Source organism: Elephas maximus, chromosome 17 (genome assembly GCF_024166365.1).
Source record: "Elephas maximus indicus isolate mEleMax1 chromosome 17, mEleMax1 primary haplotype, whole genome shotgun sequence".
Classification (NCBI taxonomy): domain Eukaryota; kingdom Metazoa; phylum Chordata; class Mammalia; order Proboscidea; family Elephantidae; genus Elephas; species Elephas maximus.
In genome coordinates, this window is record NC_064835.1 from 49,913,185 (window position 1) to 49,937,691 (window position 24,507).

Consider the following 24,507-nt stretch of genomic DNA (forward strand, 5'->3'; position numbering starts at 1 on the left):
TAACCTTTTGGCTATTGTGAGTAATTCTACAATGAACATTGGTATACAAGTACTTGTTTGCGACCTTGCTTTCAAGTCTTCTGTGTATGTATCTAGGAGTGAAATTGCTGGATCATATGGCAATTCTATATTTAACTTTTTGAGGAAATGCCAAACTGTTTTCCACAGCACAATTTTACGATCCCACCAACAATGGATGAGGGTTCCAATTTCTCCACATCCTTGTCAACACTTGTTTTCTGTTAGCATTGGTTTTTAAGTATACATTATTGTTGTTAGGTGCTGTTGAGTTGGTTCCGACTCATAGCATTCCTATGTACAACAGAACGAAACACTGTCTGGCCCTATGCCATGCTCACAATCACTGTTATGCTTGAGCCCAGTGTTGCAGCCACTGTGTCAGCCCATCTCTTTGAGGATCTTCCTCTTTTTCACTGACCCTCTACTTTACCAAGTATGATGTCCTTCTCCAGGGACTGGTCTCTCCTGATAACATGTCGAAGCAATGTGAGATGAAGTCTCACCATCCTTGCTTCTAAGGAGCATTCTGGCTATGCTTCTTCCAAGACAGATCTGTTTGTTCTTCTGGCAATCCATGGTATATTCAGTATTCTTTGCCAACACCATAATTCAGAGGTGTCAATTTTTCTTTGGTCTTCCTTATTCATTGTCCAGGTTTCACGTGCATATAAATGCGACTGAAAATATCATGGCCTGGGTCAGGCGTACCTTAGTCCTCAAAGTGACATCTTTGCTTTTCAACACTTTAAAGAGGTCCTTTGCAGTAGATTTGCCCAATGCAGTAAGTCATTTGATTTCTTTCTTTTTTTTAAATATTATTAATTTTTATTGTGCTTTAGGTGAAAGTTTACAAATCAAGTCAGTCTCTCATACAAAAATTTATACACACTTTGGTATATACTCCTAATTGCTCTCCCCCTAATGAGATAGCACACTCCTTCCCTCCACTGTTTTCGTGTCCATTAGGCCAGCTTCTGGCTCTCTTTGCCCTCTCATCTCCCCTCCAGAAAGGAGATGCCAACATAGTCTCATGTGTCTACTTGATCCAAGAAGCTCATTCTTCATCAGTATCATTTTCTATCCCATATTCCAGTCCAATTCCTGTCTGAAGAGTTGGCTTTGGGAATGGTTCCTGTCCTGGGCTAACAGAAGGTCTGGGAGCCATGACCACCAGGGTCCTTCTAGTCTCAGTCAGACCATTAAGTCTGATGTTTTTATGAGAATTTGAGGTTTGCATCCCCCTGTTCTCCTGCTCCCTCAGGGGTTCTCTGTTGTGTTCCCTGTCAGGGCCTTCGTCAGTTGTAGCCGGACACTATCTAGTTCTTCTGGTCTCAGGCTGATGTAGTCTCTGGTTTATGTGGTCCTTTCTCATTTGATTTCTTGACTACTGCTTCTGTGGGCGTTGACTGTAGACCCAAGTAAAATGAAATCCTTGACAACTTCAATCTTTTCTTTATTTATCATGATGTTGCTTATTGGTCCAGTTGTGAGGATTTTTGTTTTCTTTATGTTGAGGAGTAATTCATACTGAAGGCTGTACTCTTTGATCTTCATCAGTAAGCGCTTCAAGTCCTCTTCACTTTTAGCAAGCAAGGTTGTGTCATCCACATGCTGCAGGTTGTTAATGAGTCTTTCTCCAATCCTGATGCCCCATTCTTCTTCATATAGTCAAGCTTTTCAGATTATTTGCTCAGCACACAAATTGAATAAGTATGTGAGAGGATACATCCCTGACACATACATTTTCTGACTTTAAGCCACACAATATCCCCTAGTTCTGTGTGAATGACTGCTTCTTGGTCAATGTACATGTTCCACATAAGCACAATTAAGTGTTCTGGAAATCCCGTTCTTCACAAAGTTGTCCATAATTCATTATGATCCACACAGTTTTTTTGCTTAGTCAGTAAAACACAGATAAACATTTTTCTGGTATTCTCTTCTTTCAGCCAAGTTCCACCTAACATCAGCAGTGATATCCCTGGTTCCACATCCTCTTCTGAATCTGGCTTGAATTTCTGGCATTCCCTGTCAATGTACTACTGTAGCCGCTTTTGAATGATCTTCAGCAAAATTTTACTTGAGTGGGATATTAATGATATTGTTTGATAATTTCCACATTCTTTTGGATGACATTTCTTTGAAATGGGTAGAAATATAGATCTCTTCCAGTTGGCGGCCAGAGAGCTGGCTCCCTCCCCAGGGCCTTTGCACTAGCTGTTCCCTCTGCCTGGAATGCTCTTCCCTCAGATCCTGTCACTCTCTTCAAGGCTTGCTCAAAGGTCACCTTCTCAAAGTGGTCCACCCAGACTTTTTAAAATTGCTACAAGTCCTTGCTTCCTACCCCTATCCCATCCCATCTCAAACCTTCTAATCCTCCTTACCCGACTCTCCTTTTAATTTTTTCAAATCACCTAGCACTTTCAATCATACCATAGGAGTTATCCATTATCTGCCTCCTGCACAAGGATGTAAGCTCCACAAGGGCAGGGATCTTTGTTTTGTTCACTGACATGCTTTATACACCTAGAATGCTGCAAGATACATAGTAGGTTCTGAAATATTTATTGAATGAATGAATGAATGAATGAATGAATGCAGATCAAAAGCTGAATTTTTGCTTCTTGGTTTGGTAGTATAAATTTGTGAGCCACATTAAATAGCCAGAATTAAAAATTAGTTTTAGTAAAATTCTTGAGCAACACTAAAGTTACTTGAATGGTAAAAACAAGACAAAACAAACAAACAAAAAACTCCTAGTCATAGAAGTCAAATAGCTACTGTCTTAGGCACTTGGCTACTTATACGCAAAACCAGTAATGCATATAAATATATATAGAGAGAGATTTATATCAAGGAAACGGCTCACACGATTGCAGAGGCTGGAATGTCCCAAGTCCATGAATCAGGATAAAGGCTTCTCCTGATTCACATAGCTGCAGAGCCCAGGCAACCCAAGATCTGCAGGTCAGAGAGCAGGGCTATTGCTCACAGACTGTGAAGATCAACAGAGCCCAAGACTGGCAGGTAAGGTGCTAGCTCAAGTCTCTAGAACCAGAGGTCAGAAGAACAGGAGCCAGCTGTAAGATCTAGAGCAGGCAAAAGCCAGAACATCCACTTATATAAGATCACAGGCCACACGCCCAAGGATACTCCCTTTTGACTGGCTACTCACGACAGATCCCATCGTGGGAGTGATTGCATATAAACAGTGAGAATCGTGGCCCAGCCAAGTTGACACCCAATCTTAACCATCACAACTACCAAAATCTTAGGGCTAATGATTTCATTAACCAAAATACCAAAGAATGGAAAAGGCCAGGTTTGGAGAAGCATTTTTTTTCATACTTTTTCTCTTATAATTTCAAAAGTACCAAGAATCTTAGCTTTCATGGATATCAGAGAATTTTAGAGTTGGGAAGAAATCTTAGAAAACATCTTACAATGGAACATGTAGCAATGATGTTATCTAGTTATTTTATAGCTGGAGAAAACGAGGCCCAGAAAGATGATGTGATGGGCACAGTCAGGAAGTGGTAGAGGCAGAACTCAAACAAAGGTCTCAGAACTTCAAGTCCTGAGTTCTTTTTTTTCTTTCCCTTTCTCTTTTAAGTTTATTACCTGAATGTATTTTGTGTTATACTGGTTCAAGTTAAACGTCAAAACTCAAATGGTTAGGTTGAAAACAATTGCAGCAAGGGCCAAAAGAGGATTTTTCTACCCACTTAAGCTTTAGTGAGCCAAAAGCACTTAAAACTCACAAACTGAACTTTGGTCAGCTTCCATAGCCAATCAAATCTACTTGAAGAACTGGGAAACGTGCTTGTCCTGGTTATTGGGAAGCTGAACGATGGCTCGTACTCTGGAGGTTCACATAGTACCACTGCAGCAAATTGCTTTTTAGTGTCTTCCCTAGTATTTTTTAATAATTATAATCCCGATCATCAGAGACCCCTGAACAGAAGCAATCAGTTACCAGCTGCTGTTGAAATAATTCCAGCTCGTGGTGAGTCCATGCGTATCAGAGTAGAACTATTCTTCATAGGGCTTTCAATGGTTGATTTTTCAGAAGTAGAAAACCAGACCTTTCTGATGAGGTGTAGGCTGGCCAGTCTGTTAAAGGAATAGCTCTCCACCTTAACTGTTGTTGTTATTGGGTGCCATCGAGTCAATTTTCAACTCATAGAGAACCCCATGTGACAGATATTTACAGGAGCAGAGTGCCAGGTCTTCTTCCCATGGAGAAGCTTGTGGGTTTGAACCACCAACCTTTCAGTTAGCTGCTGAGCACTTAACTGTTACATCACCAGGGCTCTTTCTCCACCTTAATACGTAGCAGTAAATAAGGTCAACTTGTAAGATTGTATAGTTCTCGCCTTCCCAGGATGGTTTCTGTGGTCAGGGTACAAAAGGTGCCCAAGTGAAAGGACCCTGGATATCCCAGACAATGGCTCTCTCCTATGGCCTCTAGGTAGTGTGGTAGAGGGTGTCCTATGTAGTTTGTTACCAACAATGCAATTGCTAAGGTTTTGATTATTTTTATACTAACATTTTCATATGAGTAGATTCTAACTTCACTTCTTATCTCTTGCCAGCCATTATACTTTCTTGAGTAGGAAAAGAAAGTGGTGCTATTATAGTATAGCTAGTACCAGCCACTGTGAATAATGCTGGGCACACCCTGGGGTGTGTGTGGCTATGAGGCACCTGTGAAAGTTAGTTGTGTGGGTTACAGGGAGTATAAAGTGGTAAAACACTGCTCTAGGGAATTAGTAATTTGAACTCTGTTCCTTAACGTCTCTTACTCTACAGGGAGAGATTTAATTTCCTTTCTTTGCCCTAAGTCCATTTTCCTATTTCTTTTTATCAGGTTATCATGCCTATGTGTAATATCTTTTAAATTCAAATGTCCTTCCATAGAAGGCAACATGAAACAGAAATGATACAGTGGATCATATCCTCACTTGGAGTCTGAGGATTTTATTTGAACCCTAGTTGTGAAACAACTAAACCTCTCTAGGTCTCAAACTTTTCCTCTTTAATATGGGGAAACACAAAGCCTACAACAAAGATTTGTTACAAGGGTTAGATTCAGTAACCAAATTCTACATAAAAATGGGTGCTAGGTGCTCAGCATACTTGGATCTGTGAAAGTTTTAATTAGTTCCTCCATTGCCAGCATCCAAGAAACAGCAAGATGGCAGTTTTGCAAAAATACCCAGTTTCCTGTTTTCATTGCATCCTTGATCATTTTCTCAGCAATGGGTCCTTGTCCTTGCCCCAGCGAAATTGACTGCACCCTGAAGTAAAAAACAACAAAAGATTATTTAATGCTATTTGTAAGCAATCTAAGTATTAAGAAATGTAAATACAGTAGGCTGTTGTCTAAAATATGCAGACATTTCCAATGTTCATTCTGATAGCTCATATTCTCACACATATGAAGGGTCCTACCATTGGAATAGTGCCCATACTCTAATGAAAATATTTTTTCTTGTTTTTTTAAAAAGACATTTTTATTATAACACACATATTGAAAAAAGCAAAAAGAAAACCAAAACAAATATAAGCTGTATGAATTATCACAAATGGACATCTGTGGTTGAGAAGGGAACTTTGTCAACATCCCAGAGATACCTACCATGTCCCCCACCCCATTATTTCTCCATTCTCTTTCCAAAAGGTAACCATTATCCTGACTTAACACTATAGATTAGTTTTAAAATTTTTGTAAAAAATTGAAGCCTAACATATGTACAGAAAAAGTGTACCAATTATTTGCAAACAGCGTAATGAATTCTCCCAAAGTGAACGTACACATGTTCCACCACCGTGGTCAAGAAATAAACATTGCCAGCACCCTCCCAATCACTGTCCCTTCATTCCTTAATGCAACAACTATTTTGAATTATAACACCATAAATTAATTTTCCTTGTTTTTGTATTTTACATAAACGGAAACTTAGTATTATTTTGTATTTGACCTATTTCAATTAACGTTATGTTTTTGAGATTCATATATGTGTTGCATGACATTTAGTTCAGTCATTTTCATTGCTGTATGTTACACTGGGTGATTATACCACAGTTTATTCATCCATTCTGCTTTTGGGGTGTCAAAGAGAGAAACTGATAGCAGGTATCTTGATTTGATTTGGGGTTTTCTAACTTAGGAAGCCAAATATTCACTTTAAAGGATTTCTGACCAAAATTAATCTGCCAGAGGCTTTTCTTTCACTCAGAGTTGCAAATCCTTTCTTTCCTGTTTGAAGCCAGGTTTACTAAATTTGAATTTCGAAAGATATGGCAGGGTGGAGGGGCAGAGGCCATTTTGTAAACTGATATCCTGTGATCTCAGTAAAAGGGAGCAGACTGGGTTCAATCAATCATGTTAAGATTAGCCAACAATTGATCTTCTATATTTCTCCTTCCTCTTCTCTTCATAAGCCTCATTGTACCTAGCTTCTTCCAGCCATTTGCTTTTTTTGGAATTTTATTTTATTTTTTCTTCCAGCCATTTGCTTTTTTTGGAATTAAAATGGTCTTCCTATGTGCATATAGAATAACTGCTCAGAATAAACCTTATGTTCAAATTCTGTTGAGTTTATTTTTAACAAGGGTATTTCTGGTGCTTGGTTATTACATACAATGAGTCAATAAACATTCTTGTACCTGTCTTTTGGTACACATACGCAAGTGGAACTGCTAGATGACAGTTAACTTTTGAAGATAATATTAAGCTGTTTTCTAAAGTGATGGTACCATTCCACACTTCCATCGGCAGTAGAGGAGAGTTTCTGTTCCTTCATCTCCTTGCTAATACTTAGCAGATGAATAGTGGTATCTCACTGAGATTTTAAACTGTTTCCTCTATTAATGAGGATTTGCACCTTCACACAGGCTAATTTATTGGCCATTTGGCTCTTCTGTTTTGTGTGATCTGCTCTCCCATCTTTTTTTTTTTTTAATTGGGTTGTCTGTCTCATTGATTTCTAAGAGTTCTTTATGTAGGAGATAAGCCCTTTTTAGTTACATTTGCAACAAATATTTTCTCCCACTCTTCCAGTTGGGAAACCCTGGTGGCGTAGTGGTTATGAGGTATGGCTGCTAACCAAAAGGTTGACAGTTTGAATCCACCAGCCACTCCTTGGAAACCCTATGGGGCAGTTCTACTTTGTCTGTAGGGCCACAATGAGTTGGAATTGACTCGAAGGCGAAGGGTTAATGGGTTTTCTTCCAGTTGGCTTTTTTTCTTTTTTTTTTTTTAATTCTTTTAATGTTGTCTCTAATGAACAGAAATCCTAAATTTTAAGGTGCTTCAGTCCAATTTATCAATCTCTTTATGGTTATATTTTTTGTGTCTGATTTAAGAAAGCTTTCCACATCAAATGTCAGGATGATATTCTCTTATTTATTTATTTGCTTATCTATTTATTTTGCCTTCTATGTTTAGAACTACAATCTACCCAGAATCGATTTATGTGTACAGTGTGAGGTATGGGTCACATTTCATTTTTTCCACATCCAACCGACTCAGGACAATTTACTGAAAAGATTGTTTTTCTTCATGGCCACGTGGTACCATCTCTGTCATAAATAGTGCCCATATAGACATGCATCTGTATCTAAACTCTCTATTCTGTTTCATTCATCTATTTATCTAGCCTTGCACTGTCTGAATGACTGTAATTTTATAATAAGTTTATAGTAAGTCTTAATATTTGGTAGAAGAAGTCCTCCCGCCTTGTTTTCCTTCTTCAAAATTGTCTTGGTTGTTTCTTTTTTCTTAATTATTGAGATAATATTCACATAACAAAAATTCACTATTTTAACTGTTTTAAAGTATACAATTCAGTGGCTTCCAGTACATTCACAATGTTGTGCAACCATCACCTCAATCTAGTTTCAGAACATCGTCATCACCACAAAACAAAGAAACAGAAAACCCATATACATTAAGCACACACTCCCCATGCCCGCTCTCTCCGCCAGTCCCTGGCAATCACTAATCTGCTTTCCGTCTCTATAGGTGGAAACCCTGGTGGCCTAGTGGTTAAGTGCTATGGCTGTTAACCCAAAGGTTGGCAGTTTGAATGCACCAATTGCTCCTTGGAAACTCTATGGGGCAGTTTTACTCTCTCCTACAGGGTCACTATGAGTTGGGATTGACTCAACAGCAACAGGTTTGGTTTAAGTGGTTTGGTCTCTATAGATTGCGAAATATTTCACATAAGTGGAACCATACCATGTGTGGCCTTTTGTGTCTGGCTTCTTTTACTTAGCATAATGTTTCCAAAGTTCATCCATTTTATAGCATGCATCAGTACTTCATTTTATGGGCAAATAATATTTCATTGTATGGATATACCACATTTTATCCATTTATCTGTTGATAGGCATTTGGGTTATTTTTTTACCTTTTGGCTATTGAATAATGTTGCTATGAACATTCATGTATGAGTTTTGTTTGAACACGTGTTTTCAATTCTTTTTAGGTGTATACCCAGAATTGGACTTGCTGTGTCACATGGAACCATAAAACTGTTTCCACAGGGGCTGCACCATTTTACATTGCTACCAGCAGTGCATGAGGATTCCAATTTGTCCACATCCTCACCAACACTTACTTTTTATTTATTTATTTTTATTATACCAATTCTAGTGGGTACGAATTAGTACTTCATGGTGGTTTTGATTTCTATGAGCAGGAATCGATTCAGTGGCAACCAGTTTTGTTTTGTTTCTTCATTTTTTTAATAACTAATAATGTTGAACATCTTTTCATTTGCTTGTTGGCTATTTATATATCTCTTGGGAAGGTCTATTGAAAGTACTTTGCCCATTTTTGGATTGAGCTCTCTTTTTGTTGTTGAGTTGTAATAGTTCTTTATATATTCTAGATCAGAAACTCTTACCAGATATATAACTTGGAATTATCATCTCCCATTCTGCTGGCTCTCTTTTTATTTTCTGGATAATGTCTTTCGATGCACAAAAGTTCTAAATTTTGATGAATTCCATCTAATCTATTTTTTTCTTTTGTTGCCTGTGCTTTTGGTGTCATCTATGGGAACACATTGCAGAATCTAAGGTTGTTAAAAATGTACCCCTATGTACAGTTTTAGCTCTTATATTTAGGGCTACTGCCATTTTGAATTAATTTTTCTGTGTGGTTTGAGATACAAAATTCATACTTTTACATATGGTTATCCAATTGTCCCAGGGCTATTTGTAGAAAAGACTATTCCTTCCCCCATTGAATGGTCTCAGCACCCTTGTCGAAAATCAATTGATCACAGATGTATGGGTTTATTTCTCAACTCTCAATTCTATTCCATTGACCTATATGTCTATCCTTATGCCAGCATCTACCACTTGTCTGTCAATTGGTCATACTGTGGTCACTTGTGTGTTGCTGTGATGCTGGAAATTATGCCATCAGTATTTCAAATACCAACAGAGTCATGCATGGTAGACATATTTCAGTGAAGCTTCCAGACTAAGACAGACTAGGAAGAAGGACCTGGCAGTCTACTTCTGAAAAAATTGGACAGTGAAAACCTTATGAATAGCAGTGTAACACTGTCTGTTATAGTGCCAGAAGATGAGTCCCTCAAGTTAGAAGGCACTCAAAATATGACTGGGGAAGAGCTGCCTCCTCAAAGTAGAGTCAACATTAATGATGTGGATGGAATAAAGCTTTCAGGACGTTCATTTGCTGATATGGCATGACTCAAAATGAGAAGAAACAGCTGCAAACATCCATTAATAATCGGAACCTGGCATGTACGAAGTATGAATCAAATTGACTACATCTGTGGAAAGAGTTGATGGAGAAGCTCAATATCATGGGTCAGAACAAGGCCAGGGGCCAGAACAGACCATCAATTGCTCATATGCAAGTTCAAATCAAAGCTGAAGAAAATTAAAACAAGTCCATAGGAGTCAAAATATGACCTTGAGTATATTTAGAGACCATCTCGAGAATAGATTTGATGCATTGAACATTAATGACTGAAGACCAGACGAGTTGTGGGATGACATCAAGAACATCATACATGAAGAAAGCAAAAGATCACTAAAAAGACAGGAAAGAAAGAAAAGACCAAAATGGATGTCAGAAGAGATTCTGAAACTTGCTCTTGAATGTAGAGCTGCTAAAGTGAGTGGAAGAAATAATGAAGTAAAAGAGCTGAATAGAAGTTTTCAAAGGGTAGGTTGAGAAGACAAAGGAAAGTACTATAATGAAAAGCGCAAAGACCTGGAGCTTGAATACCAAAGGGAAGAACAAACTTGGCATTTCTCAAGCTGAAAGAACTGAAGAAAAATTCAAGACTCAAGTTGAAGGACTCTATGAGGAAAATATTGAAGACATAAGAAGCATCAAAAGAAGATGGAAAGAATACACAGAGTCACTGTACCAAAAAGAATTGGTCCATGTTCAGCCATTTCAGGAGGTAGCATATGATCAGGAACCAATGGTATTGAAAGAAGTCCAAGCTGCACTGAAGGCATTGGCAAAAAAAGTCTCCAGGAATTGATGGAATACCAACAGAGATGTTTCAACAAATGGATGCAGTGCTGGAGGTGCTCACTCGTCTATGCCAAGAAATTTGGAAGACAGTTACCTGGCTAACCGACTGGAAGAGATCCATATTTATGCCTATTCCAAAGAAATGAGATCTAATAGAATGTGGAAATAATCGAACAACATCATAGTATCATATGCAAGTAAAGTTTTGCTGAAGATACTTCCAAAGGGGTTGCAGCAGTACATTGACAGGGAACTGCCAGAACTTCAAGTCATATTCAGGAAAGGAGGTGGAACAAGGGATATTATTGCTGATGTGAGATGGATCTTGGCTGAAATCAGAGAACACCAGAAAGATATTCACCTGTGTTTTATTGACTATGCAAAGACATTCGACTGTGAGGCTCGTAACAAATTATGGATAACATTGTGAAGAATGGGAATTTCAGAACACTTAATTGTGCTCACGAGGAAGCTGTACATAGACTAAGAAGCAGCTATTTGAACAAAACAAGAGGATATCGTATGATGTAAAATCAGGAAAGGTGTGCGTCAGAGTTGTATACTTTCACTATGCTTATTCAGTCTGTATGCTGAGCAAATAATTCGACAAGCTGGGCTATATGAAGAAGTTGGCGGCACCAGGATTGGAGGAGGGACTCATTAACAACCTGTGATATGCAGATGACACAACCTTGCTTGCTGAAAGAGAAGAGGACTTGAAGCACTTACTGATGAAGATCAAAGACTACAGGCTTCGGGTATGGATTACACCTCCACATAAAGAAAACAAAATTCCTCACAACTGGACAAATAAGCAGCATCATGATAAACAGAGAAAATACTGAAGTTGTCAAGGATCTCATTTTACTTGGATTCACAATCTATGTGCATGGAAGTAGAAGTCAAGATATCAAAGAAATTATTGCATTGGGCAGATCTGCTGCAAAAGACCTCTTTAAAGTGTTAAAAGCAAAGATATCATTTTGAGGACTAACGTGTGCCAGACCCCAGCCATGGTATTTTCAATCGCCTCATATGCATGCAAAAGCTGGACAATGAAATAAGGAAGACCGAAGAAGAACTGATATCTTTGAATTATGTTGTTCGCAAAGAATACTGAATATATCAGGGATTTGCAGAAGAACGAACCAATCTGCCTTGGAAGAAGTATAGCCAGAGTGCTCCTTAGAAGCAAGGAGGGTGAGACTTTGTCTCTCGTGTTTTGGACCAGTCTCTGGAGAAGGACATCATGTTTGGTAAAGGAGAGGTTCAATAAAAGAGAGGAAGACCCTCAGTGAGATGAATTGACAAAGTGGCTGCAACAATAGGCTCAAACACAGCAACAATTGTGAGGACGGTGCAGGACCAGGTAGTGTTTTGTTCTGCTGTACATAGGTTTACTGTGAGTTGGAACTAACTTGATGGCATCTAACAACAACAACAACAGCATGCCATTCCACATATCTTGATTACTGTAGCCTTGTAGTAAGTTTTGAAATCGAGAAATGTGAATCTTCCAACTTTGTTCTTTTTTCTTTAAGGTTGTGTTTGCTATTTGGAGTCCTTTGCATTTCCATATGAATTTTAGTATCAGCCTGTCAATGTCTGAAAAAAACATTTCCATATGAATTTTTGATAGGAATTTCGTTGAATCTAGAGATCAATCTGGCAGTGTTACCATCTTAATATTAAGTCTACAAATCCAGGAACAAAGGATGTCTTTCCTTTTATTTAAGTTGTTAAGTTTTTTCAACAACGTTTTGTAGTATTAAATATACAACTCTTGCAACTCCTTGGTTAAATTTATTCTTAAGGATTTTATTCTTATTGATGCTATTGTAAATGGAATTGTTTTCCTAATTTCATTTTCTGATTGCTCATTGCCGATGTATGGAAGTACAACTGATTTTTGTTTGTTGACCTTCTATACTGCAACTCTTGGAAATTCTTCACTATTTTTATTAGTTCCCCAAGCTTTCAAACATACATCTGTTTTTTTTTTTTTTTTTCTATTTTGTCCAAGTTTCCTATTTGTTTTCTCATTGGAAAAATTGGTTTGAGTTCTTAGTCTGCCACTACTGGAATCAGAAATACTTAAATAAGAATAAAAAACCAAAAACCAAATCTGTTGCAGTTGAGTAGATTCTGATTCATAGCGACCATATAGGACAAAGTAGAACTGCCCCATAGGGTTTCAAAGGAGTGGCTGGTAGATTCGAACTGCCGACCTTTTGGTTAGCAGCTGTTTTAACCACTGTACCACCAGGGCTCCAATTAAGCATAAATTACCTTTACCTCATTACTATACCCCACCAGTTTTTGATATGAAATATTGTTTTTGTCATTTATTTCCACTTATCAGAAAATTTCCATTATGATTTCTCTTTAACAGATGAATCATTCAGAAGTGCATTTTTGGCTTTCCAAATATTTTAAAAATTAACTATTATGATTGAATTCTAATGTAATTTTACTGTGGTCAGAGACTGTGCTCTGGTTTATTTTTGAAATGTGTTGTCTGTCCTTGTGATCCAGTTAGCAATGTTCCATGTGTACTTGAAGATCTTGCATTTGTTTTATTTGTTGGATGTAGAAATGAGCTTATTAATTTCATTGTCTGAATAGTTTACATCCTTACCAATTTTGCCACTTTTGTGTACTTTATAATAGGTTCTATTACAGATGTATTAAAATTTTCCATATTAATGTTGATTTATCAATTTCCTCTTGTATTAATTACTCCAGTTTTTGTTTTACACATTTCAAGCTTTGTTGTTGTATGCATTTTCACAATTGGTGTCTCTTCTTTGTGGCATGTTTTGTATATTATGTAGTTTCCCTCTTTATCCCTAATAAACCAAAACCAAACCCACTGCCACTGAGTCAATTCTGACTCATAGCGACCCTATAAGACAGAGTAGAACTGCCCCATAGAGTTTCCAAGGAGTGCGTGGCAGATTCGAACTGCTGACCCTTTGGTTAGCAGCCATAGCACTTAGCCACTACACCACCAGGGTTTCCTTATCCCTAATAATGCGTTTTATTTCAGACTCTACTTTGTGATGCATTAGAACAATTACTAGCTTTCTTTTGGTTAGTATTTGCATGGCATATCTTTTGCATCTCTTTATTTTTTACCTTCCTGCATGGCATTTTCTAAGCAGCCTGCACTTGAATGTAAAATTTAAAATCCAATCTAATGATCATTATCTTTTCATAGGTGAGTTATATATTTGTACTTATTTAGGTATATTTGGATTAATTTCTCCATTTTGATTTTTTATCTTCTTTCCTACTTACTATTGTATTGAAATATTGCACCTCGTGTTCTTTTGCCACTCTACTGATTTGGAAGCTACAGATTATATCTTACTTAAATTGGTTTCCCTTAAAATTTCAACATATCCATTTGACCACTAAATTTCTTAAGGGAATCTAGAGGTACTCTGTATTTCTTTTTTCCTTCTAAACACATTGAGAACTTAGCACCCACTAACTACTTATTAACATCCTTCCTTACTTTCTTGTTATCCTGAATTCTGCCTTTACCTTTAATAAATATTATAAAATATTTAAGACTGGTGCAATGAATTACTTAATATGGCCCTTCTAGCCATGGTCTTTGTGACTCACACACAATGATTGAGTGAGACTATACAAATAAGGTATATGGCACCTGTGATGTTGGGTTTATGTGTCAACTTGGCTAGGCCGTGATTCCTGGTATTGCGTGGTTGTCTTTCATATTGTGATTTGATGTAATTATCCTCCATTTTATGTATTGTAAATCTAACCTTTGTATGTCAATTAGGCAGGATTAGTGTAGGGTATATTTTGAGTTAATCTCTTTTGAGATATAAGAGAGATAAACCAAGCTGATCAGGGAGACAGAAGCAAGGAGAGACGGGGGAAGAGAGATGCCAAGCCACATGACGACCGCCCAGGAGCAGAAGCTCAAAGAGACAAGGACCTTCTCTCAGAGCTGCCAGAGAAAGAAAGCCTTCACCTAGAGCCAGCACCCTGAATTTGGACTTCTAGCTTCCTAAACTGTGAGAAGATAAATTTCTGTTAGTTAAAGCCACCCATTTGTGGTATTTCTGTTACAGCAGCATTAGATAACTAAGACACTCATCTGTATTAACATACATCCCCCAACCCACTGCCACTGAGTACATTCTGACTCATGGTGACCCTATAGGACAGAGTAGAACTGCCCCACAGGGTTTCCATAGAGTAGACTGCCACATCTTTCTTCCGAGGAGCAGCTGGTAGGTTTGAATCGCCAACTTTTTGGTTAGCATCTGAGTGCTTTAACCACTGCACCACCAAGGCCCTTATTAATATATATCCAAGCAAAAATAACCTGTTGCCGTCGAGTTGATTCCAACTCATGGCAACCATATAGGACAGAGTAGAACTGCCCCATACGATTTCCAAGGAGCGCCTGTTAGGTTTGAACTGCCAACCTTTTGGTTAGCAGCCGTACCTCTTAACCACTATACCACCAGTGTTTTCATTGACATACACAGTTCTAGTTTATTCATTCAATTCTATGAATATACCATAATTTACATACTCATTCTTCTATGTGGACATTTAGGTTGTTTCCAACTTTTTTCTGTTGTTGTTTTAAAGTTTTTATAAATGTTCTTTTACATGGTTCCTTGCAAACACGTGACTAATTTTTTTGTAGAGTGTAAATTCAGTAGTGACTTGTTGAGGCATAGGGAATGCCATCTTAGACTTCAGTAGATATTGCCAAATAGCCCTTCACGTGATTTTTATCATTTTTTCACTCCCATCTGCTATATGAGTGTCTTCATAGCTGTATATTTTTGCCAGCATTTTGCCAAACTGATGAGCGTGAAATGATATCTCATCTAATGGTTGTAATTTATTGTTTCCTAATTACTAGAGTTTGGATAACTTTTCATATGTTTTTCAGGCATTTGGAGCCCTGGTGGTGCAGTGGTTAAGTGCTATGGGTGCTAACCAAAAGGTTGGCAGTTTAAATCCATCAGGCACTCCTTGGAAACTCTATGGTGCAGTTCAACTCTGTCCTGTAGATTCACTATGAGTTGGAATCAACTCAGTGACAGTAGGTTTGGTTTGGTTATCAGGCATTTAGGTTTCCTTTTCTGAGAATTTCTTGTTCATATTTTTGTCTTTATTCCTTTTTGGTTGTTTACTTTTTTCTTATTGCTTCATAGAAGCTCCTAATAATTCGGGATACTAATTCTTTTTTTGGGACTTCGGAACTAAAGGCAATGCCTAAGGTCACAAACCCCAAGTGAACAGATAGGCTCCATCATCCCATAGTAACCCCCAGTCCAGGGACCAGGCCAGACCAGCCAGACCATCAGAGCTGGAGAGCACCTCGTGGATCTGAGAACCTTCTCTCCCCTGCCACTCTGTGGCCTTGTGTACTTTCCTGCCTACCTGGACTCCATCTCGGAGAGGATTGAGGAAGAAGTGGAAGTCAGGAAGACTGAGCTTTCATGAAAAAGAAACCAAATCACCTTACACTGAAGGAGACAATTAAATCAGAAAAAAATATAATAATGTAAACGGGCAAGTTTTAACTTCCCTCTTCCCCTTATTACCCAGCAGAATGGAGGGTCCTGAGAAAGATGAGATTAAAAATAGGACATAAGGAGTTCTTTTTTTTTTTTTCACATTTGAGTGTAGGGAGTAAACTGCAATCCTTTTACAGTTGCATTAAAGTCATGTCTTAAATACCAAGCAAGGTTTGATCACTCTGCCATTATATTATTACGATTTAACATTTTAAGCAACCTCCCTTTTTCTTAAATGAAATTTACATCTGCTTGTATGATTTTTAGACCCCATTTTAACAACACAAATATCTAAACTTATTTAGTAAGGAATATCTGAATGTAAGAATTGACACTCAAGGAGGGAATGAATGAAGGCGAATTTCAACAAGGAAACGTTCATAGTGATTATTAAAACTGCACAACGTGACCTTACCTTTCTGAATACCCACTTTCTCGGGCAAACCTCTGAAATGCGCCCATGGGATCTGAGCCTGTGCTTAAGATGAATATCAGAGGGGTGTTGAAGGCCATGTCTTGATACAGAGTCGCCAGGTCCACAGGTGGTGTCTCTATAAACTGTTTCCCAAGATTTTCTATCACAAAGTCTGTAAGAGCAAAAACCACCTGAAAGTTGAAAAGATAAACAAACAAACAATATATTAGATGAGGATTCTTCATAATTTTATTCTAATTCTCTTCTCTTAACACCTCAGAGGGCGGTGCCCTGTATTTCTGCATTCATTCTCTCTTGGTGGGGCATATCTCTTCCTATTGACATAATACTGTGGATTTGTAAACCTATTATCTGCTGACAGCTATAGTTCTCAAGACTTCACAGAGCAAGATGAACCACTAGACCAGAAAAAGGTTGTCCTTCATTATTCCATCTATCTTCAAACCTGCCATCTCACCACCCTCACCTCCTGTCCCTCCCTCTCGTCTTCTAATTGGCTTTACTTTCAGTGCCCCCATTGTCTCTTTCTGTGTTATTGCTCTTCCCTCTATCCTGATCTCCCCATCATCATACATTAGGCTTCACTATCTCTCATCCCTAGAAAAAGCAAAACATAAAAACTGAAACTTCCCTTAATTATACCCCCTTGCAGCTGCTATTTCAATTCTGTGCTCTCCTTCATAAACTAATTTGATGCCAAATATTGTCTCCCCATGCCATCTCTCATTCACCCATCCACCTCTTCTGACTTTTCTTGGGAACCAGTCTCAGGCCTGGTGATCATGACCGTGCCTGGCCATTACCTACACTGGTGTGTTTCCTTCACTGACCCCATCCTGGCGTCTTATTTTATTCCTGCTCTTGCATGCCTTGTCAGAGTTTTACTCCAGGTCTGCCCCTATATGGAGTCTTTGTGTGAGGCATCCTTTCCTCAAAGTATATTACTTCAATGTGCCAGAAAGTGTCACGCACGCCTACAATGTCTACAAAGTGATGGCTCCCTCAAGGGTTGTGTATTGCACATCCCACACAACGGTAAGCAGCAGCCTTGCTTTAACCTTATCTCTCTATTTGATACCATTAGTTATTAACACTGCCCTGTCTAAACAAGTCTAATCAGTTTTTTTGAGGGGATGGAGAGGCGTCTTAAGCTGGTCCAGGGCCATGGCCTTTGATCACAGCCTTCTGTGGCCAACCTGGAAAAAGGTGCTCCCATGTTTGCCCATCTAAGTGAGGGTGCATTGTATAATCATAAAGGCTGCATGGTTCAGAAGGGACAGCCCTGCAACAGGGCTGAGTGTTTGGGGCTTTGTTTTAGTTCTGTCACCATGTGTTTTGCCGGGTCTCACAAGTTTTCCACCTTTGACAGGGTGCAGTCTTACCACTTTTATTTTAAGCATTGAAAAATGTGTGCTTTATTTTTTAATTAAAAAAAAATTATTGTACTTTAGATGAAGGTTTACAGAGCAACCTAGTTTCTTATTAAACAATGTACATATTGTTTTGTGACACTGGTTGCCAGCCAATGTCAACACTCTCCCCTTCTTGACCTTGGGTTCCCCATTACCAGCTTTCCTGTCCCTTCCTGTTTTCTCCTCCTTGGCCTTAGGCTGGTGTGCCCATTTAATCTCATTTTGTTTTGTGGGCCTGTCTAATCTTTGGCTGAAGGGGGTGACTTCATTACTGAGCTATAAGGGCATCCAGGGGCTATACTCTTGGTGTTTCTCCAGTCTCTGTCAGACCAGTAAGTCTGCATTTTTTGTGTGTATGTAAATTAGAATTTTGTTCTACATTTTTCTCCAGCTGTCTGGGACCCTCTACTGTGATTCGTGTCAGAGCAGTTGGTGGTGGTAGCCAGCCAGGCACCATCTAGTTGCGCTAGACTGTGGAGGCTGTGGTAGCTGTTGTCCATTAGTTCTTTGAACTAACCTTTCCTTGTGTATTTTGTTTTCTTCATTTTCCCTTCCTCCAGACAGAGTGAGACCAGTGGAATATCTTAGATGGCCGCTCACAAGCTTTTAAGACCCCAGACGCTACTCACCAAGGTAGAGTGTAGAACATTTTCTTTATAAACTATGTTATGCCAATTGAGCTAGATGTTCCCCAAGACCATGAGTCCCCACAGCCCCCATCCCAGTAATTTGGTCCCTCAGGGAGTTTGGATGTGTCTGTGGAGCTTCCATGACCTTGCCTTGGACAAGTTGTACTGGCTTCCCCAGTGTTGTGTATTGTCTTACCCTTCACCAAAGTTACCACTTATCTATTGTCTATTTAGTGTTTTTACCTTCCACCCTTCCCCTTCCTCGTAACAATCAAAGATTATTCCTTTTTGTATGTAAACTTTTTCATGAGTTTTCATAGCAGTGGCCTCATACAATATTTTCCTTTTGTAATGGACTTATTTCACTCGGCATAATGCCCTCCAGATTCATCCATGTTGTGAGATGCTTTGCAGATTTATCATTGGGTAATATTCCATTGTGTGTGTGTACAATAGTTTGTTTATCCATTCATCTGTTGATGGGCACCTAGGTTGTTTCCATCTTTTTGCTATCGTGAATAGTGCTGCAATGAACATGGGTGTGCATATGTCTATTCGTGTGATGGCTCTTAGGTCTCTGGGATATATTCCTAGGAGTGGGATTGCTGGATCATATGGTATTTCTATTTCTAGCTTTTTAAGGAAGCACCATATCATTTTCCAAATGGCTATACCATTTTGCACTCCCATCAGCAGCGCATAAGAGTTCCAATCTCCCCGCAGCCTCTTCAACATTTGCTATTTTCTGTTTTTTTGATTCATGCCGGTAATGTGGGGGTGAGATAGTATCTGTATTAGTTATCTAGTGCTGCTATAGCAGAAATACAACAAATAGATGGCTTTAACAAAGAGAAATTTATTCTCTCATAGTCTGGTAGCCTACAAGTCCAAATTCAGGGTATCGGCTCCAGGGGAAGACTTTCTCTCTTTGTTGGCTCTGGAGGAAGGTCCTTGTCATCAATCTTCTCCTGGCCAAGGAGCTTCTCAGCACAGGGACCCTGACTCCAAAGGACGAGCTATTCTCCTGGCTCTTGTTTCTTGGTGGTATGAGTTTCCCTTGTTTCTGCTTGCTTCTCTCTTTTATATCTTAGAAGAAATTGGTTTAGAACACAATCTAATCTTGTAGATTGAGTCCTGCCTTATTAACATATCTGCCACTGATCCCACCTCATCAACACCATAGAGATAGGATTTACAACATACAGGAAAATCACATCAGATGACAAAATGGTGGACAATCACACAATCCTGGGAATCACGGCCCAGCCAAGTTGACAGACATTTTGGGGGGTCACAATTCAATCCATGACAATATCTCATTTTGGCTTTGATTCACATTTCTCTAGTAGCTAGTGATCTCGAGCATTTCCTCACGTATCTGTTAGCAGCTTGAATGTCTTCTTTGGTGAAGTGTCTGTTCATATCCTTTGCCCATCTTTTAATTGGATTATTTGTCTTTTGTTGTAGAAGTGTTGGGTTTTCCTGTAGATTTTAGAGATTAGACCTTTGTTTGATTTGTCATAGCCAAAATTTGTTTTCCAGGCTGGAGGTTCTCTTTTTACTCTTTTGGTGAAGTCTTTTGATGAGCATAAGTGTTTAATATTTAGAAGATCCTAGTTATCTAGGTTATCTTCTGGTGTTTGTGTGTCGTTAGTTATAGTTTCTATCCTGTTAAGGCTGTGTATTAGGGCCTCGAGAGTTGACCCCATTTTTTCTTCTATGATCTTTGTAGTTTTTGGTTTTATATTTAGGTCTTTGATCCATTTTGAATTAGTTTTTATATACGGTGTGAGGTATGGGTATTGCTTCATTTTTTTGCATATGGACATTCAGTTTTGCCAGCACCATTTGTTAAAAAGACCTTCTTTTCCTCATTTGATGGATGGACTTTGGGCCTTTGTCAAAGACCAGGTGATGGTAGGTGGATAGATTTACATCTGGGCTCTCAATTCTGTTCCATTGGTCAATGAGTCTGTTCTTGTACAGTACTAGGCTGTTTTGACTACTGTAGCTGTATAGTAGATTCTGAGGTCAGGTAGTGCATGTCCTCCTACTTTATTCTTCTTCTTTAATAGTGCTTTACATTCTGGGGCTTCTTCCTTTTCCGTATAAAGTTAGCGATTAGTTTTTCTATCTCTTTAAAGAATGTTGTTGGTATTTGGATTGGAATTGTATTGTATTTGTAGATTGCTTTGGATAGAAATGACAGTTTCACAGTGTTAAGGCTACCTATCTATGAGCATAGTATGTTTTTCCATTTATGTAGGTCTCTTTTGGTTTCGGAAACGCTGGTGGCATAGTGGTTAAGTGCTATGGCTGCTAACCAAGAGGTTGGCAGTTCGAATCCGCCAGGCGCTCCTTGGAAGCTCTGTTGGGCAGTTCTACTCTGTCCTATAGGGTCACTATGAGTCGGAATCGACTTGATGGCAATGGGTTTGGATTGGGTTCTTTTGGTTTCTTTCAATAGTGTTTTGTAGTTTTCTTTGTATAGGTCTTTTATATCCCTGGTTATATTTATTCCTAAGTTTTTTTTTTTTTTTAGGAGCTACTATAAGTGGTGTTGTTTTCCTGATTTCCTTTTCGTAGTTTTCTTTAATGGTGTATACGAATTCAGCTGATTTTTGCATGTTGATCTTGTATCCTGCTACTCTGCTGAATCTATTAATTCCAGTGTTTTTCTTGTGGAGTCTTTTGGGTTATATATAGTATATCATCGGCAAATAGGGCAATTTTACTACTTCCTTACCAATTTGGATGCCCTTTATTTCTTTTTTTTTGCCTTGTTGCTGTAGCTAGGACTTCCAGCAAAATGTTAAATAGGAGTGGTGATAAAGGGCAACATTATCTTGTTCCTATTCTCAAGGGGAATGTTTTCAGTCTGTCTCCATTAAGAATGATGTTGACTCTTGGTTTTGTATACATGCCCTTTATTATGTTGAGGAATTTCCCTTCTATACCTATTTTATTGAGAGTTTTTATCAGGAATGGGTGTTGGGCTTTGTTGAATGCCTTTTCTGCAGTGATTGAGATGATCATGTGATTCTTTTCTTTATGTACAGGATTACACTTATTGATTTTCTATGTTGAACCATTCTTGCATACCTGGTATAAATCCCACTTGGTCAGAGTGTATCATTTTTTTGATATGATGCTATTGGCAAGAATTTTGTTGAGAATTTTTGCATCTATATTCATGAGAGATATTGGTCTGTAATTTTCTTTTTTTGTGTCTTTGCCTGGTTTTGGTATCAGAGTTATGCTGGCTTCATAGGATGAATTCAGAAGTATCACTTCCTTTTCTATGTTCCGAAATAGTTTTAGTAGTAGTGACGTAAGCTCTTCTCTGAATGTCTGGTAGAATTTTCCAGTGAAGCCATCTGGGCTAGCACTTTTTTTTTGTTCTTGGGAGTTTTTTTCTTTTTTTTTTTTTAAATTACCTTTTCAATCTCTTCTCTTATTATGGGTCTGTCTAGATTTTCAACTTCAGTTTGTGTTACTTTGGGTAGGTAGTCTATTTCTAGAAATTTGCCCAGTTCCTCTAGGTTTTCAAAATTGTTGGAGTATAGTTTTTTATAGTACTCTGTTAATGATCCTTTTTATTTCAGTTGGGACTCTTGTAATGTCCCCATTTCATTTCTTATTTGTTTTTTTTGCATCCTCTACTGTTTTTCTTTCATCAGTTTGATCAGTGGTTTGTCAATTTTGTTGATCCTCTCAAAGGACTAACTTTAGGTTTTGTTGATTTTTTCTATCCTCTATTTCATATATTTCTGCTCTGATCTTTATTATTTCCTTTCCTCTGGTGGCTGTGGGCTTCTTTTGCTGTTCTCTATTTGTTCAAGTTGTGTAACTAAGGTTTTGATTTTGTCTCTTTTTTCTTTTTTGATGTGTGCATCTATTGCTATAAGTTGACCTCTGAGCACTGCCTTTGCTGTGTCCCAGAGGTTTTGGTATGATGTGTTTACATTCTCATTTGATTCTAGGAATTTTTTTATTCCATCTTTGATTTCTTCTATTACCCAGTGGTCTTTAAGCAGGATGTTATTGAGTTTCCATGTATTTGATTTTTTTCCCTTGCTCTTCCTGTTATTAATTTCTACTTTGATGGCATTGTGATCAGAGAAGATACTTTGTGTTATCTCAATGTTAGATTTTATTGAAGGTTGCTTTGTGGCCTAAGATGTGGTCTATTCTGGAGAACATTCCATGTATGTTGGAAAAGAGTGTGTACTTTGCTTCCATTGGGTGCCATATGTCTATGGGGTCAGGCTGGTTGATTGTAGCCTTTAGACCTTCAGTATCTTTGTTGAGTTTGTTTCTGTACTTTACCAAGAGTGGTGTGTTGAAGTCTCCTACTATTATTGTGGAACCATCAATTTCTCTTTTCAGTGCTGTTAAGACTCTGTTTTATGTATTTTGGAGCCCTGTCATTGGGTACGTAGGTATTTATTATAATTATGTCTTCATGGTGAATTGTCCCTTTAATCATTATATAATGCCCTTCTCTTTGTCTTTTATGGTGGATTTTGTTTTAAAGTCTATTTTATCTGAGATTAGTATTGCCACTCCTGCTCTTTTTGATAGCTGTTTGCTAGATATATTTTTTCCATCCTTTGATTTTTAATACATTTAGGTCTTTGTTTCTAAGGATCGCTATAGGGTTGCTATGAGTCGGAATTGACTTGACAGCACTGGTTTTTACTGGGTCCCTTGTAGACAACATATTGATGGGTCCTATTTTTAAATCTATTCTGTCACTCTCTGCCTCTTTATGGGTACCTTTAAGCCATTTACATTCAGTGTGATTATTGATAGGTATGAGTTTACTGCTGTCATTTTGCAGTGTTTTTTTTTTTTTTTTTTTTGTGGTGCTGATGGGAGAGAAGAAACCAACAATCAAACAAAGAAAAAAAAATCAAAAAGAATAAAAACAACAACAACAAATATGGTGGTGGGGGTGCTGGTTGTTGGGGGTGGGTGGAATTGCGGTGGCAGCAAGCTGACGTCTCTCTCGCCAGGTGGCACTGCACAGCCAGCTAGGAAGGGGTGGAGGCAGCGCAGGGCCTAGGTGAGTGGAAGGAAGAAAAGCAGAAGGGGAAAGGTAAAGAAAAACAAAAAATATAGCACTGAGGGAGCTGGCCTGTGGGGCCAGAGCAGACCTGGGGAGGCCATGTGCCAGAGGCTCTCCAGCCAAGTGGTACACAGCCCACCAAGAAATTAAGGGTGGTGCACAGGACTGGGTGGATGGGAGAAAGGAAGGGAGAGAGAGAGAGAGAGAGAGAGAAGAAACAATAACAGACCAAAAAAAAAAAAAAGAAAAGAAAAACAACAATGACAACATACAATAAAAACCAAGCAAACAATAAATAAATAAAATGGTGCTAAGGGAGCTGGTTGGTGATGACAGTACAGGCCCGGAAGGCCACACACGGTGACTCTCCAACTGAGCTGTGCAGCACAGCCCCTCCAGAAGTGGCAGGGGCAGAGCACAGGGCTGGGTGGGAGGAAGAAAGGAAAGGAGAAAGAGAGAAGAAACAGATAAAAAGAAAAAAAAAAAGGACAAAGCAAATAAACCAAAAAATCACAGCCCATCAAGAAAAGGAGTGTATGGCACATGGGCTAACTGGGCAGGAGAAAGGAAAGGAAGGAAGGGAGAAAAAGAAACAACAACAAAAAAAGCAAAGCAAACAAACAAAATTACAAAGAAACAAAAAAACAAAAAATGGTGCAGAAGGGGCCAGCTGGTGGGAGTGGGGTGGACTTTGGCAGCAATGATCTTGTGTCTCTCTGGCCGAACACCTGTGGCCCATTGGCAAGCAGCTGAGGCTGCATAAAGGGAAGAAGGATGGGGGGTGGGAAAACGTGTATCCCTGGTTACTGGGTGCTCTGTCTCATGTTG

The 24,507-nt window shown here is 38.6% G+C and overlaps 1 protein-coding gene across 3 annotated transcripts in view; it reads right to left on the bottom strand.

Moving 5' to 3' along the window:
* DNAH6 (dynein axonemal heavy chain 6) overlaps window positions 1-24,507 on the bottom strand; it is a 315,642-nt gene that overhangs the window by 38,074 nt on the left and 253,061 nt on the right. For all 3 annotated transcript variants that reach the window (XM_049856189.1, XM_049856188.1, XM_049856190.1), the window contains 2 exons: window positions 16,547-16,737; window positions 5,161-5,321 (listed from right to left, as the gene is read on the bottom strand). In XM_049856189.1, coding sequence (XP_049712146.1) covers window positions 5,161-5,321; window positions 16,547-16,737 — 352 coding nt within the window. The remainder of the gene's footprint in view (window positions 1-5,160; window positions 5,322-16,546; window positions 16,738-24,507) is intronic.